The sequence below is a fragment of the Babylonia areolata genome, chromosome 26 (assembly GCF_041734735.1).
Source record: "Babylonia areolata isolate BAREFJ2019XMU chromosome 26, ASM4173473v1, whole genome shotgun sequence".
NCBI classification, from domain to species: domain Eukaryota; kingdom Metazoa; phylum Mollusca; class Gastropoda; order Neogastropoda; family Buccinidae; genus Babylonia; species Babylonia areolata.
The window spans coordinates 45,181,756-45,199,876 of NC_134901.1; the positions used below are offsets into that span (position 1 = coordinate 45,181,756).

Consider the following 18,121-nt stretch of genomic DNA (forward strand, 5'->3'; position numbering starts at 1 on the left):
AAACACACACGCACGCACGCAAACACGCACACACACACACAACACACACACACACACACAACACACACAACACACACACACACAACACACACACACACACACACACACACATACACAACACACACACACACACACACACACACACACACACACACACACACACACACACACACACACACACACACACACACACACACACACACACACACACACACACACACACACACACACACAGACGGACAGAGGAGGAAGACACAGGAAGGTTGAGAGACGCCATGGGGGACAGAGCATATGAATTAGTTTAACGTCTGTACCGTTCCGGAACGTGCAGACCCTAAACAGCAACCCTTCATGACGTTACGACATGATCACAGGGGGTAACAGGAACTGGACCTCTGTGACGTCAGATACACTTCAGGTAGAGCTGGGGGCAGGGACAGGTAATGCTCTCTCTCCCTCTCCTTCTCTCCCTCCCTCATTCTCTCCCCCCCACCTCTCTCCCTGTCTGTCTGTCTATCTCTCCCTCCCTCTGTCTGTCTCTCTCTCTCTCCCTTCCTCTCTCCCTCCCTCCCTCCCTGTCCCTCTCTCCCTGTCCCTCTCTGTCTCCCCTCCATCTCTCTCTCTCTCCCCCCTCTCTCTCCCTCTCCTCTCCCCCACTCATTCTCTACCCCCCTCTCTCTCTCTCTCTGTCTGTCTATCTCTCTCCCTCCCTCCCTCTGTCTGTCTGTCTGTCTGTCTCCCTTTCTCCCTCCCTCCCTCCCTGTCCCTCTCTCCCTCTCCCTCTCTGTCTCCCCTCCATCTCTCTCTCTCTCCCCCCTCTCTCTCCCTCTCCTCTCCCCCACTCATTCTCTACCCCCCCTCTCTCTCTCTCTCTGTCTGTCTATCTCTCTCCCTCCCTCCCTCTGTCTGTCTGTCTGTCTCTCTCTCTCCCTTTCTCCCTCCCTCCCTGTCCCTCTCTCCCTCCCTCCCTGTCCCTCTCTCCCTGTCCCTCTCAGTCTCTCCTCTTTCTCCCTCTCTCCCTCTCTCTCTCCCTCTCCCTTCCCCTCTGTCTCTCTCTCCCTCTCCCCCCTCTCCCTCTCTCTTTTACCTCTCAAGTACCAAAGTGCCGCTTATCCCTTACTAGTTTAGTTTGCTTTAACTATGTTTTTCCTTTCTGTTCCATTTTATTTGTTTTGCACCATTTTTTTTCTGATTTGTACCTACTATGTCACTAGAGTTTTACAACTAATGACATCAAGCATATCAGTTTCAGTTTCTCTCTGTCGCTCTGTCTGTGTCTGTCTGTCTGTCTCTCTCTGTCTCTCTCTCTCTCTCACACACACACACACACATTTATCTCTCCCCTCTCTTTCTCTTTCAAAAATATATAATATGTAATATCTATATCTATATATATCTTTGTATATTATGTATTTGTGTGTGTGTGTGTGTGTGTGTGTGTGCCTCTCTCTCTCTGTCATCTTTCTTTCATCTCTCTCCCTCTCTCTATCTGTTTCTGCCTGTCTGTCCCAATCCCCCACCCCACCCCCACCTCCATCCTCGGCCCTTTAGGTCCCCTGTCTTTATCTGTCTCCCCCGAGAATATTCACTGTCACACATCGCTGTTTGACTTGTATCTGCTGTCGCCTGTGTCCCAATATCAGATATTCACGTCTCTGCATATGCATGACCGACCGCGTGCATCCCTCCCCTTCCGCCCCCTCATACCTGCGCGCGCGCGCGCACACACACACACACACACACACACACACTGATCTGATACATGACAATATCTGGCGGAGAGGAGAAAGAGAGAGAGAGAAAGAGGGGCGTACCAAGGGACATAAGCACGAGTTGCAATGCCTCTTCGCTCCACGTCTTCGTAACGAGTTAGTTCCCTTGCACTACTTTTCTTGTGCTTTTTCCGTGGAGAAAAAAACACAACAGTTTTTTAATCAGTTTTTTTTTCTTGATGCGCAAGCATATGTGCATGCATTGCTTCGCACACACAGACATACACACACAAACACAAACGCCCGGTCACACGAGTGGCATGTAAGCCGGCGCGAGCGCGTGCACACACACACACACATGCATTTATGCATGCGCGCATGGAAATACATACGCTGGCGCCCGCGGCACGCACACGCACGTTATACGCACGGCATATGCATGTGAACGCATGTGCGCGCACACACTGACACACTGAAACTCACACGCACTGCGCACGTGATACACTGACACACACACACACACACACACACACACACACACACACACACACACACACACACACAGAACATGCGCGCGCACCGATGCAGACACCTACGTAGGCATGTGCACACTTACACATCACACACGAAAAATAGATCAACATTTTTCTTGGCCGACCTTCCAAAATGGAAAGAGAACTCTGGGAAAATAACCAGTCAGATAGATCTGTGTTACATTGACTTGCTTCCCCTTTTCTCTCTCTCTCTCTCTCTCTCTCTCTCTCTCTCTCTCTCTCTCTCTCACACACACACACACACACACACACACACACACACACACACACACACACAAACCCAACACTCCCCCACATAAATACACGTTGTCTGTGATATTACTATGATGGACAAATCCAACATTCTTTGATGTTCAGCGAGAACGTAAACACGCCTGATTTTATTTATTTATTTTTTTGGATGTTTTAAAAATCTGTTTATTCATTTTCTTACGCTGGTGTATGTTACACTTTACGTTTTTACTCTTTCACTGCCTACCATTTTCTCCGGGTCCTTCCCGAGTCTGTTGTGGTGAATGGTCAAGGCTGTGGGCTGGAATCCATACTAACCGCTGTGGGCTGGAATCCATACTAACCGATGTGGGCTGGAATCCATACTAACCGCTGTGGGCTGGAATCCATACTAACCGATGTAAGCCCCCAATGGGATCGTTGGTGAGCCAGTGGGATCACTGTGGACGAGCCAGTTAGATCCTGGATGAGTCCAGACTCCATGTCCTTCCCGAACAGACTCGTGCCGTGGCGGCCTTAACCAGCTGCTGTCCACGGTCTGCAGTCAGTTGAAATACCGCTTGCCGTGGTGCCACGTTTTCTTCATGGCAGAAAACGCCACCATTTTTTCTGGTGTGCGTGTTCATTCTGTCTGTGTTTTCAGTTACACATGCTAATTTCCATGTAGATTGAAAAAGCATTTTTCTTTTCTTTTTTTTTCTTTCTTTCTTTTTTATTTTTTAATTTTTTAATTTTTATTTTATCAAAGTATCCCATTTTATTCAGCCACAACTGCTTTGATAAGACTCGACAAGTTGACATCACTAAAATTACTCACGCACTGACCATTATTAACAGACAAGATCCGTATCACGGAAGTAATGTATGGCAATATATGAGAGCCAAAATCTTTTTTCTTTAACTAATATACGTTTTTGTTGTTGATTCAATTGATGGACGGGCACGAATCTGGTACATGAGGACACACGTATTAACTTGCACGTAACGCGCGCGCGCGCACGCGCACACACACACACGCACGCACGCCCGCATGCACGCACGCACGCACGCACACACACACACACACACACACACACACACACACACACACAGATGGGATATGGAAAGAGGGAGAGGGAGAAATAGAAGAGGGATTAAAAAAAAAAAGAAAAAAAAGAAAAAGCGATGGTGAGAAAGAAGGGAAAGAGAGTGACAGAGAGAGAGGGGGTTCTGTTGGTTCATATCACCTCCCACTCAGTCAGTCAGTGCTTAAACAAACAAACAAAACTAACAAAACACACGCACACACACAAAAAAACCCCAACCCAAACCAATTACGATTGATTTGAAATATGTCCCTCGTGAACCGTCATGAACACTGCCAACCATACCCACTGACACACACACACACACACACAATCCGAGACCCAACCCAGAAAATAAGATTCGATTCCTCAAAAAAAAAAAAAAGATAACCACCACCTCATCCCACAGTCGATTAGAACCCGAACTTGACCCATCCGGGTTTGGCCAAGTGGCCACACATTACCGGTAATCAGCGCTCTGATTTCCACCGGCCAGGAAAATAACTGGTAACAGGCGAGTCAACCCGAACCTGGTCATAAAGTCAACAAGAGCGGCGCCGTCACACGCCACCACCGTCAGGAATTGCCGACACTCAGGCAACCAATACCAGCCGGTGTCACAGACCACAAGGGCCCCTCCCCTCAGGGTGGGTTTTTGTTTGGTTTTTGTTTTTTTGTGGTGTTTTTTAAAAATCGGGGTCAGGATAGCTACTTCGCAGGGGCCTTCTGTTTCTTCAGCGTTCCCAGGCCATGTTCGCAACGGACTTGGGAAAGCACATGCAAAAACAACAACAACAACAACAAAACACAACAAAAATACCTGTACTGTTAATTAGTGATGGAAAACAGTTTCTGGGAGGGAACTTTTTGATGGCCGCATTGAATGTTGCGGTTGTCCTGTACACACATCTCCTTCCTCCAGCTGACTCCATTCTTCTATTGTTTTAACAACAACAACAACAACAACAACAGGAAAGTTCTTTAGCTGGTCTGTCCGGCAGAATGGAATGATGAAGCCCCTGCTGTTATTGAGAGTTCTTCTTTCTACTGTATTGAAAAGTAGGGGATAGAATGAAACTGGGCCCACTGCAAGCTACAAAGATTGAGCCAGTCCCGCTTTTATGCCAGAGTTTGACTGCCTTTCTCCTTTTTTTTTTCTTTTTCTTTAAAAAAACAACAACAACAACAAAAAAACGTCACTGAAACTGAAATACTTCTGTCCCATAACGAGTCAGATCTGTCGGTATGTTTGAGGGGGAGGTTGGGTGGGGTGGGGGTGGCGGGGGAGGGGGGGTTAAGATGGGGAGGGTTGGGTGGAGGTGTGGAGGAGATAGGAAAGTCGGTTGTTCTCTCTCTCTCTCTCTCTCTCTCTCTCTCTCTCTCTCTCTCTCTCTCTCTCTGTTATAACGAAAATGAAGACCACCTTCTATTCCACTGTGCTGTTTATGCAGAAAACTCCAGTTTTGTAATGCAGTAACTAATTAACGTAGCACCCTGATGCAAATAATGTTTCTAAGCTATTGTCGAACAACAACGAAAACGATAGTATAAGTCTCGCTAAATACATTGCAGAAGTAATGCGTATTAGAAAAGAAAAAAAAAAACAAAAAATTTCCGAGCACAGGGTTAGTTAATCTCCAAATGATCCAGTCTATATTCAGCAGCGTGCGCGCGCGCGTGTGTGTGTTTGTGTATTGAGCATGCGCGAGTGGGCGCGCCAGCTTATGTAATGTTTGAGCTCTGCTGATTATTATTGTTGAATGAAATCATTACCCCCCTTGTTTTCAGGGCTTTACTGCTAAAATACAATGGACACTGAAATATGTTGGTGTCAGTGCCTCACTCAGTCTCTCTCTCACATTGTGTGTGTGCGTGTGCATGCGTGTGTGTGTATGTTTGTGTGTGCGTGCATGTGTGTGTGTGTGTGTGCGTGCATGTGTGTGTGTGTGTTTGCTAGTCCATGTGCGTGATCGTGTTACAAGGAAAAATGTGGTGATCTGATTTTGAGCCGGGCCGGGGGCGTTTTTTTTGGGGGGGGGGGGTGGGCACAGTCATGGCCAGGGAAATTTAGGCGGACGGCCTGATGATAATTTTACACCCAGGGGAATACATCAGCTACAAACTAACCTGAGCATCAGCTTGGGCAGCGACAGCAGCAGCAGCCATCAGAGAGAGCCAATCAGAGTGGATTTAGGTGCACTGGAAAATTACAAAGGGACCGAGAATTATCTGAGGGCGGTCGTAGGAGTTATGTGCCGTCCTCTTTTTCTTCTCTGTTTCCGTTCCGTGGTCAGTGTCCAGATTGGAAGTTTATGTTAGAACTGCACGATGCTCGTGTGTGTGTGTGTGTGTGTGTGTGCGTGCGTGCGTGGTGGGGACAGGGTTATCGCGTGCGGCAATACTTTCTCTCCGTGACAACCTTTTCCCTGTTTTCAAGAGGTGGGAACGTTTCTTCTTCTTCCTTTGTTTTTTTCCTTAATGATAAAATCAGAACACTTTTGATGTTTTTTACTTGGGAAAGGCCGTGAAGAACTGTTGGGAAGTTTGTTATACCTGTGCTCGATTCTGCCTCGTATGACTGAATGTGGCATGTTGCCAACACTGTCTGAAGGTGGACTGAAGATTTTCGTTGCTCATGCTGAGTGAATTATCTTGTAACCTGTCTGTAATCTGTTGTTGTTGGTTGTGGGTGTTTGTGTGTGTGTGTGTGTGTGTGTGTGTGTGTGTTTAAATGCTTAGAAAAAATCATAAAGACAGTTTCAGTTTCAGTATCAGTAGTATAAAAGTCAATGTGCATGTCCATGAGTTTATGACAACATCTAAGTTGATACTCTCAACATAATACACACTGTCATTGGGATTTTTGTTTATTAGTTTTCCTTCTTTCCTTTTTCCTATCCGTTCTATGTGTTTCTGTTCTTTGTATACTGTAATAATTTAGTTTAAAAAAATATTATCAAATAAAAAACTTATCTTCCACACAAGTGTAAGGAGCTGCATGGAAACTTCTCCTTGGCAGCGAAGTCAGTTTGGGCAGTGCCTTACGCAGTCTGCTGTTGTCACCTTGGGAATGCATGCATGCATGCATAAAATTATTGTCTGTGTGTGTGGTGCGTGTGCGCATGCTTAATTATTTCTGTCATTTGTCTTTGGTAGGCTCCACATCAGGGTGTTAAAATCATACATTTATCATAGTATATGTATTCAATATTTATGTTAATATCCATCATATTCATCACAAAAGGATGATAAACAAATCAGAGTTCCTGTAACGAACTGTACGTCTCCTCGCCAAGGACGTACATTCATGATCACTGTACGATAACAGTTACTGTGTTTTTGTGAACAGAATGGTCTACACACTAGGAAGAACACCGCACGCACTTTCACTTTCAGTTTCTCAAGGAGGTGTCACTGCGTTCAGACAAATCCACATACGCTACACCACATCTGCTAAGCAGATGCCTGACCAGCAGCATAACCCAATGCGCTTTTTCACGCCTTGAGTGCTTGCATACCTGTTTGTACACCTGTCACCGTGGATTTCTTCGACATCATTTTGCCAGAGAACAACACTTTTGTCGCCGTGGGGTCTTTTTCCAATGCGCCAAGTGCGTTGCTGCACACGGGACTTCGGTTCACCGTCTCATCAGAATGACTACACGCTCGGTTTAACCCTTTCACCGCCAAGCTCGCATTTATGCACAGGCGTGGTAGAGTACCCATGTCACTGAAAGGTGACCATTCATTGGTCTGTTACCCATGAACTTACTGCTCTTAATGTTCGGTGGTATGATAGGCCATCTTTTCTATACATCGCAGGGGGAATCCCCAGGTATTCTTAGCCACTGTCTTTTCGGTGTTGGGAATTTTGTACTCTAAATTGACTGGCGGTGAAAGGGTTAATTTTTTCCAACTTGTGAGAAAAGGCGAGAGGGTGGAACCCAGACCTTCACGGGCTCTGTATCGACAGACGAGCGTCTTAACCATTCTGCCACCTTCCTCCTACATGTACTGTTGTCCTGAAAAACGTGAAGCAGCACGCGACGTGTACAGTACGAATGGCAGCAGTCACCACACGGTGCGTGGAGAGGCAGCCAGGTAAAAACTGGTGTGTCCAGGTTCACTCAGCTGTCACAGGTGCAGCTTGGTCCGTCTTTCCCTCTGAAGCCTGTGGACAGGTGTTTCGTTGTCCTCCCCGTGCCAGGTAGGTGTGCGTGTTGTTGTTGTTGTCTTCAGTTTAACGTCTTTCCACTTGAAATGATATTAGACGAGGAAAGAAAAAACAAAAAAAACGTGGGGGTATGGGTTGTGGGAGGGGGAGGGGTAAAAGTGTATGTGTGGAGGGTGAATAGGGAGACACAAACTAGAGAAAATGGAAACGTTATAAACGCCAATCTCACACAACTATAACAACTATAACCAATGTCCTATAGGACTACGCAGCAAACCTTCTGCAATAACAAATAACATATTGGAATTGTTAATCACACATTCAAAAGAACTTTTGGTGAAGTCTGGCAAAAAACATTTTAGATTCTGACATTCGAATATTACATGGTTGCTAGAAATATGTTCTCCACATATGCATCTGATGTCTTTGCTGAACTTAGTTATAAAAGCGTTCAGTTTTATCCTGTTTGATAATGTGTGTGTGTGTGTGTATGTGTGTGCGTGTGTGTGTGTGTGTGTGTGTGCACTGTGCTGTGTGGACACTCCCCATGAGTTGCCCAGACGAGGTACCAGCAAATCGTCAGGTTAGCGGTGTGTGAAGTGTTTGACCCAGCAACAGTGGGGTGTGTCATCAGCGGCATCAAACGTGTGATAAGCAAACGTCCCGTACCCCGTACTACACCACTTGTTGGATGGCGATGGTGACGATGGTGATAATGATGATGGTAACGATGACGATGATTGTAATTGTGATGATGGTAATGATGACGATGATGATAAAGATGATGGTTATAGTGATGATGATTGTCGTTCTGTTGTTCCCCCCAAGCAGTGATGTCACATTCAGAGTGCACGTGCTGTGGGACCTGTACCTCCTCACGTGAGGATGTGTGCACAGTCATGGCTGCTGCTTGGCCTGACTGACATGTGTCCCACAGAAGCGATCTGGCGAAGCAGCCAGTTGATGGTGCACAAACCCGGATAGGGGATGACATTCATTACATTAGTGGATGACATACATTACATTAGTGGATGACATTCATTACATTAGTGGATGACATACATTACATTAGTGGATGACATACATTACATGTGCTACAGGCTTTCACCAGCCCTCGTCTCGCTCCTGTCTTTGGTCAGTAGCACAGCTTACGAAGAATGTTCGTTGTAGAGACAACAGTACTATAATATATATTCACGGTATCCAGGAAACACTGCAGGTTACACAGTAAGATATACCCAACCGTATCGATGATATACTGTGGTGTGCATTATAGTATCTTACATCGGCAAACATTATGTACATTGTTGTATTTTACATCGGCAAACATGATGTACATTGTTGTATCTTACAACGCCAAACATGATGTACATTGCTGTATCCTACAACACCAAACATGATGTACATTGCTGTATCCTACAACACTAAACATGATGTACATTGTTGTATCTTACAACGGCAAACATGATGCATATTGTTGTATCTTACAGCACTAAACATGATGTACATTGCTCTATCTTACAACGGCAAACATGATGTACATTGTTGTATCTTACAACGGCAAACATGATGTACATTGTTGTATCTTACAACGGCAAACATGATGTACATTGTTGTATCTTACAACGCCAAACATGATGTACATTGTTGTATATTACAACGGCAAACATGATTACATTGTTGTATCTTACAACGGCAAACACGATGTACATTGTTGTATCTTACAACGCCAAACATGATGTACATTGTTGTATCTTACAACGGCAAACATGATGTACATTGTTGTATATTACAACGCCAAACATGATGTACATTGTATCTTACAACGCCAAACATGATGTACATTGTTGTATCTTACAACACCAAACATGATATACATTGCTGTATCTTACAACGGCAAACATGATGTACATTGTTGTATCTTATAACGGCAAGCATGATGTACATTGTATCTTACAACGGCAAACATGATATACATTGCTGTATCTTACAACGGCAAACATGATGTACATTGTTGTATCTTATAACGGCAAGCATGATGTACATTGTATCTTACAACGGCAAACATGATATACATTGTTGTATCTTACAACGCCAAACATGATGTACATTGTTGTATCTTACAACACCAAACATGATGTACATTGTTGTGTCTTACAACACCAAACATGATGTACATTGTTTATCTTACAATACCAAACATGATGTACATTGTTGTATCATACAACACCAAACACGATGTACATTGTATCTTACAACACCAAACACGATGTACATTGTTGTATCTTACAACACCAAACACGATGTACATTGGTTGACTTATACAACACCAAACATCGATGTACGATTGTTCTTACAACAGCCAATCACGATGTACATTGTTCTTATCTTACATACACCAAACAGCGATGTTCATGGGTTGTATCTTACAACGGCAAACACGATAGGACATTGTTGTATCTACAACACCAAACATACGTTACATTGTTGTATCTTACAACAGGCAAACACGATGTTACATTGTTGTATCTTACAACACCAAACACGATGTAAATTGGTTGTATCATTACAACGACCAAACACGGATGTACATTGTTGGGTCTTACAACACCAAACACGATGTAAATTGCTGATCTTACAACACCAAACACGATGTACATTGGTGTATCTTACAACGGCAAACATGATTACATTGTTGTATCTTACAACGCAAACATGATGTACCATTGTTGTATCTTACAACGGCAAACATGATATACATTGCTGTATCTTACAACGGCAACAAGATATACATTGCTGTATCTTACAACGGCAAACATGATATACATTGCTGTATCTTACACACCAAACATGATATACATTGCTGTATCTTACAACGGTAAACATGATGTACATTGGTATCTTACAACGCCAATCATGATATACATTGTATCTTACAACGGCAAACACGATGTACATTGCTGTATCTTACGACCGGCAAACACGATGTACATTGTTGTATCTTACAACGGCAAACATGACGTCATTGCTGTATCTTACAACGGCAGACACGATGTACATTGTTGTATCTTACAACGGCAAACATGATGTACCATTGTTGTATCTTACAACGGCAAACTGATGTACATTGTAATCTTTACATCGGCAAACATATGCACAGTGTTTGTCTTAAACACCAAACTAGATATACATTGCTGTATCTTAAAACGGCAAACATGATGCACAATTGTTGTATCTTACAACACCAAACATGATTGGTACATTGCTGTATCTTACAACGGCAAACATTGATTACAATTGTTTATCATACAACGGCAAACATTGATGTACATTGTATCTTACACAGACAACACAAGATGTAAGGTGTCAACAAAATGCATGTTGTATTACAACACAACCTCATGTACATTGTTGTCTACAACACCAACCAGTCGTATCTTCCCATCGGTCATTGTATCTTCAACACCAATCCGATGTACATTGTGTATGTTACACCCTCACGGTGTCATGTGTGTATCTTCAACACAAACACGATGATAAAATTGACAAACAACGTTTGTTCTAGCGTGGCAACAGTGAAAATCCCAGGCGCATTCAGGAGCACGCATTCTGTACCCACCCCCCCGTTATTCCCTTCTGCTTTCCCTCCCACGCGACAGCCTATGGGCGCAGCATGCGTGTGACAATCTCGTCTTTGTGGCGCCCCCAGCTCGCTTCTTCCCCATCCTAGGATGTGTAGTCCGGTAGGGATGTCGTGTAGCCCGCACAGTGAGGCCACATGCCCAGCATGGAGGCGGGGACCTGCACGCAATCGTGACACCCAGGTTCTGACAGGGAGGGGAGGGTGGGGGAGGGAGGGTGGTCACCAGACGCGTTCCTGGACCAGCGCCACTCGCACAACGACAGCGGCGAGGTGTGGGAGCGGGGCGGCGACTACTACAACAACAACATCAACATCAACATCGACAACTACAACAACCTGAGCGGCAGCAGTCTGATTCAGGCGTACTACGAACAGCTCCTAGCTCACCCCCACATCGCCATGCGGGACGGGCTGTCGGTGTACGTGATGCCCGTGCTCATCGTGTTCGGCAACGTGTCCAACGTCCTCACCTTCGCCGTGCTGCGGCGCAAGACGTTGGGTCAGCACTCGGTGTGCTTCTACCTGGCGCTGTACGCCCTGGCCAACGTGCTGGTCCTCAACCTCATCCTGGGGGTCTCCTGGCTGTGCGTGGTGCTGGAGAAGCCCTACATCGCCGCCATGACGGACTGGGGCTGCCGCCTGTGGACGTTCGTGTCCAGCGTCGTCGTGTACTGCGGCATCTGGTTCGTGGTGGTGCTGTCTGCGGACCGCGTCATCTACCTGTGCTACTCCCACAAGGCCACCACCTACTGCACGCTGTTCGCCGCCAAGGTGATGAGCATCATCGTGGTGACCATGCTGGTGGTGGTGTCCATCCACGCCATGTGGACCTTCGAGCTGCAGGCGCAGGGCTGCTTCGTCAGCCCGGACAGCGACGACCTGCACATCCAGATCTGGCCCCTGTGGTCGGCCACCATCTACTCCTACCTGCCCCTGACCTTGCTGCTCGTGCTGAACGTCGTGCTGTCCGTGTCGCTGTGCCTGAAGCAGCACCGCCAGCGGCGCTCGGAGAACGTGGGCGGCAGCGGTGGCGACGACTTCACGGTGACGACGCTGGTGGTGGCGGCCACCTTCTTCCTGCTGACCGTGCCGGCCACTGTCATCAACGCCGTGGACATCTACTTCCCCATGTCGCGCCTGTCGCTCGACCTCATCGCGCAGATCGAGCTGACCAAGAAGGTGACGGAGATCCTGTCGGCCCTCAACCAGACCCTGCTGGGCCTCATCCTGCTGGTCTTCAGCAAGGCCTTCCGCCGCGAGGTGTGCACGCTGCTGTCGGCCCTCACCCTCAAGCGGCGGCCCCGGGTGTACGAGATGCGGCAGCTGAACAGCGGGGACTGCTACAGCACCTCGGCCACCCGGGACGGCTGCAGCAACGGCCGGGAGTCGGCCGACACCCGCAGCCACATAGAGTACGAGGTGTGTAACAGTGCTGACGTCACGTCCTTGTAACTGCCGACGTCACCCGTGAGAGGCTGGAGATTTTCATGACTGTGGAATAAATGCGACGTCACCCTTGACAGACTAGAGATTCCGTGTCTGTGCAATAACTGCCGACGTCACCCCTGACAGACTAGAGATTCCGTGTCTGTGCAATAACTGCCGACGTCACCCTTGACAGACTAGAGATTCCGTGTCTGTGCAATAACTGCCGACGTCACCCCTGACAGACTAGAGGTTCCGTGTCTGTGCAATAACAGTAACTGCCGACGTCACCCCTGACAGACTAGAGATTCCGTGTCTGTGCAATAACTGCCGACGTCACCCGTGACAGACTAGAGATTCCGTGTCTGTGCAATAACTGCCGACGTCACCCGTGACAGACTAGAGATTCCGTGTCTGTGCAATAACTGCCGACGTCACCCGTGACAGACTGGAGATTCCGTGTCTGTGCAATAACTGCCGACGTCACCCGTGACAGACTGGAGATTCCGTGTCTGTGCAATAACTGCCGACGTCACCCGTGACAGACTGGAGATTCCGTGTCTGTGCAATAACTGCCGACGTCACCCGTGACAGACTGGAGATTCCGTGTCTGTGCAATAACTGCCGACGTCACCCGTGACAGACTGGAGATTCCGTGTCTGTGCAATAACTGCCGACGTCACCCGTGACAGACTAGAGATTCCGTGTCTGTGCAATAACTGCCGACGTCACCCGTGACAGACTGGAGATTCCGTGTCTGTGCAATAACTGCCGACGTCACCCGTGACAGACTGGAGATTCCGTGTCTGTGCAATAACTGCCGACGTCACCCGTGACAGACTGGAGATTCCGTGTCTGTGCAATAACTGCCGACGTCACCCGTGACAGACTAGAGATTCCGTGTCTGTGCAATAACTGCCGACGTCACCCCTGACAGACTGGAGATTCCGTGTCTGTGCAATAACTGCCGACGTCACCCCTGACAGACTAGAGATTCCGTGTCTGTGCAATAACTGCCGACGTCACCCGTGACAGACTAGAGATTCCGTGTCTGTGCAATAACTGCCGACGTCACCCGTGACAGACTGGAGATTCCGTGTCTGTGCAGATGCGGACCTCAATAGGAACCGTTGAGTGTTGTTCCGGCTCTGGCGCCGTCCTCTCGCCCAGTGAACGTGAGCCTCCCTGGGTGATGTCCGAGATTTGTCCAGTTGTCCAATGGATAAGATGTCCAGTTGTCAGACTGGGTGTGTGTGTGTGAACGCGGCCAGAATCACACAGACCAGACTTGTACAGCTGTTCGGACATCACAGGGGACCGAGAAGTGAACTGGGCCAGCGTTGTGGCTTTATTCGTTGTGTGGTCAGTCAGAAAGAATGTTCCGACATACAATAATTGTGGTGCACTCTTCTCACACTGTGTGTGTCTGTGTGTGTGTGTGTGTGTGTGTGTGTGTGTGAGAGAGAGAGAGAGAGAGAGAGAGAATATGAACGGCCAGGTATCATGCAGATGGTGGAGGGTGTTAACACTGTGGTTTCAGATCATTCTCCGTCTCCACATGTGTGGGACAGCTCGTCTGAAACTGAGTAATATTTTTATGTCAGCTGTATGTGTGTAACGTGACCCTAAATGAAACGGTGCGATATTCCGTGTTCATTGACTGATTAATTTCATTGATTTTATCCCTTTCTCCCGAACACTGAATGATACTACACTTGTCACAAGCATGGACTAAAGAAGAAAAAAAAAATCAAGTAATCAAGACAAGAAACACTTTCAAATAACAGATTTACTTGGTAGTTGATTCACGTTTCGTTTTATTTCGTGTGTGTGTGTGTGTGTGCGCGTGCTTTTGGTTTTGCCTTCGGTTTCGGTTTCGTTTGAGTTTGCGTTTTCATTTTCATTTTATTCTATTCTGTGGGGAGATCATTTTCTTCATGAGGAGAACTATGTGTTCATTATTTTCAAGGAATCAAAAGTGGTATTACTGGAGCGTTTTGACTGGAAAGAATTGTGTGATGAGTACGAGTGACGCTGCGAGAGATGGACAAGACTGAAACACGTGTGTGGGGGTGATGAAAGGGGTGGGGTAGGGAAGACGTTGATTGGAGGGTGAGGGGTGGGGGGGTAGGGGGGGGGGAGAGGAGAAGTAGGAGAGTCTGTTAGAGAGAAGGAAATGTAATGTGCTTTTAAGTAACATGGAAGGAACTGACATGCGGTTTTAAGTATTATATATTTTTTTTCCGTTTGATTCACCTAGCTTACACTCATGCAGTTTAACCCCTTTAAATGGTTACGTAATTACCTGCATCTCCTGACACGTAGCCTGGGTGATGGCTAATCCCTGGGTGATTGCTAATCCATGGGTGTTGGCTTATCCCTGGATGATTGCTAATCCATGGGTGATGGCTAATCCATGGGTGATTGCTAATCCATGGGTGATGGCTAATCCATGGGTGATTGCTAATCCATGGGTGATGGCTAATCCCTGGATGATTGCTAATCCATGGGTGATTGCTAATCCCTGGATGATGGCTAATCCCTGGATGATTGCTAATCCCTGGATGATGGCTAATCCATGGGTGATGGCTAATCCCTGGATGACTGCTAATCCATGGGTGATGGCTAATCCTTGGATGATTGCTAATCCATGGGTGATGGCTAATCCATGGGTGATGGCTAATCCCTGGATGACTGCTAATCCATGGGTGATGGCTAATCCCTGGGTGATGGCTAATCCCTGGGCGATGGAAGAGGTCCTGTATTACGTACTTCGAATGACGTTGTACATGCACGTGCAAAGCTGGTTAATGACTTTGTACATGCACGTGCAAAGCTGGTTAATGACTTTGTACATGCACGTGCAAAGCTGGTTAATGACGTTGTACATGCACGTGCAAAGCTGGTTAATGACGTTGTACATGCACGTGCAAAGCTGGTTAATGATGTTGTACATACACGTGCAAAGCTGGTTAATGACGTTGTACATGCACGTGCAAAGCTGGTTAATGACGTTGTACATGCACGTGCAAAGCTGGTTAATGACGTTGTGCATGTACGTGCAAAGCTGGTTAATGACTTTGTACATGCACGCGCAAAGCTGGTTAATGACGTTGTACATACACGTGCTAAGCTGGTTAATGACGTTGTACATGCACGTGCAAAGCTGGTTAATGACGTTGTACATGCACGTGCAAAGCTGGTTAATGACGTTGTACATGCACGCGCAAAGCTGGTTAATGACGTTGTACATACACGTGCTAAGCTGGTTAATGACGTTGTACATGCACGTGCAAAGCTGGTTAATGACGTTGTACATACACGTGCTAAGCTGGTTAATGACGTTGTACATGCACGTGCAAAGCTGGTTAATGACGTTGTACATACACGTGCTAAGCTGGTTAATGACGTTGTACATGCACGCGCAAAGCTGGTTAATGACTTTGTACATGCACGCGCAAAGCTGGTTAATGACGTTGTACATACACGTTATCTTCAGTTTAACGTCTATTCACTATAAGTGTTTTTAGACGGAAAGGAGTAAAGTAGTGGATAAAGGAAAGGGAATGCATGTGAATATTAGTGTAAAAAAGTGTTCATGTTATGTATCAGGGGAAAGGTATATTATTATAAGAAAAAGTCTAAAGAGATTGTGGTGTGTATTGAATAAGGTGTCATGGGAGGGAGAATATGTAAATGCATATCAACAAGTATTAACCTACAACAATGTAAATATAAATAACAACATTAATTATAATACATCAAAGGAGGATACCAACTGGACTGGAGTTTAAAATTTCTGAAAACATTCTAAGCAATGAATAATCTTTCAAAATCTTTTCAGTGGCTAATGAAATATTGGAAGAAAAGTCATCAACTACATCTTTTGAAATTAACGGTCTTGTGCTCGGACAATGAATGAGTAGATGGCTATCAGTTATTTGCTTACCGCATATACATTTTATATTTTTAGAAAATTTTGTACGGAAGGCATTTAAACGAATTCTATTCATTAGACTTGTAATTTGTCTTGAATGTGCTGCTGGTGTCAAATTTAGAAACTGTTTGGGATTGGCTGCATTCTTTGTGTTTACACAACAATGGTAATATTGATTATTTGAATCTATAAGTAATTTCTGAAATCGATTTTTAGATACATTTTCTATACAACTAATGCATTCATGTAGATCTAACTGGATGTCAAGTTGTACTGCGCCTTCGAAATTACGTGCTGCTCTTCTAGCTGCTTGGTCTACCCACTCATTTGAAGATATTCCACAGTGCGAAGGTACCCAACAGAAAGTTATTTTAATGCCCTGTTTTGTCAGTTGGTGAATAATATGTTTTATGTCCATTGTCATCTCAATTCGCTTCTTTGAATTTGAAGATTCTACAGTTTGTAGTACTGATTTGAGTCTACACATGATAAAATTTCACTTACAGTTTTCGGAATGTCTGAAATATAATTTAAGGCCATAAGTATGGCTATAAGTTCAGCTGTGAAAATGGAATATTCTCTACCAATATAGTATAATGTTTCTATTCTAAATGAATGAATTACAAAAGCCGCTCCTGAATTACCATCTTCTAGAACAGATCCGTCTGTGTATATTTTTAGATAATTTGAATATTGATTTTCTATATGAGAGAGCACTTTAGGTTTTAACAAAAATGGTGACTGGTTCTTGGATAAATCTGTATAATCCATGTCAAAGGTAGCTTTACACTGCTCCCATTCAGGGACTGGTGAAAAAGTAGGTATTTTTTTGCAATTTGCTTGTCTTTTGATTCCGTAGCACTAATGATATCTGATGCAAATGTATTAATGGATGTCATAGACTGTATCGTCTTAGCTCTTTTAGCAAAATCTTTTTGTGAACTCAAATGAGCTTCTTTTGAAAAGGTTTCATATGCGTAAGATTTGATAACGAATTTCGCGGCTGAAGCTTTCCTTTGTTCATCAAGAGATAAAACACCTGCTTCTCTGTAAGTCCCTAAATATGATGTAAGAATGGGCACACTGGACTGAAATAGTGGGGTGTGGTATCAGCAATCAGGATATTTTAGAAATGAAGAGAATTACAGGAGAGAGGAAAGATGAAAATGAAGGAGGAAAGAAAGGATGAACGAGAGAGATTATGATGTTGATAATAATCAGTAGGATAGATAGACAGACAGACAGACAGAATAGATAGATAGACTGACGGAATTGATAGACATACCGACAGACCGATAAATGTGTACGCGCGTGTGTGTTGCTGTGAATGATGTTACATTATTTTAAAACAATATATTTAACGAGACTTTTTCTTTAGCAT

At 45.3% G+C, this 18,121-nt stretch overlaps 1 protein-coding gene across 1 annotated transcript in view; it reads left to right on the forward strand.

The window, feature by feature from the left end:
- LOC143300791 (uncharacterized) overlaps positions 1-12,907 on the forward strand; it is a 13,914-nt gene extending 1,007 nt beyond the window's left edge. The window contains exons 2-6 of the mRNA XM_076614720.1: positions 375-440; positions 2,996-3,065; positions 4,058-4,208; positions 7,618-7,768; positions 11,560-12,907. Coding sequence (XP_076470835.1) covers positions 375-440; positions 2,996-3,065; positions 4,058-4,208; positions 7,618-7,768; positions 11,560-12,830 — 1,709 coding nt within the window. The 3' untranslated portion in view covers positions 12,831-12,907. The remainder of the gene's footprint in view (positions 1-374; positions 441-2,995; positions 3,066-4,057; positions 4,209-7,617; positions 7,769-11,559) is intronic.
- The last annotated feature ends 5,214 nt before the right edge of the window (positions 12,908-18,121 follow it).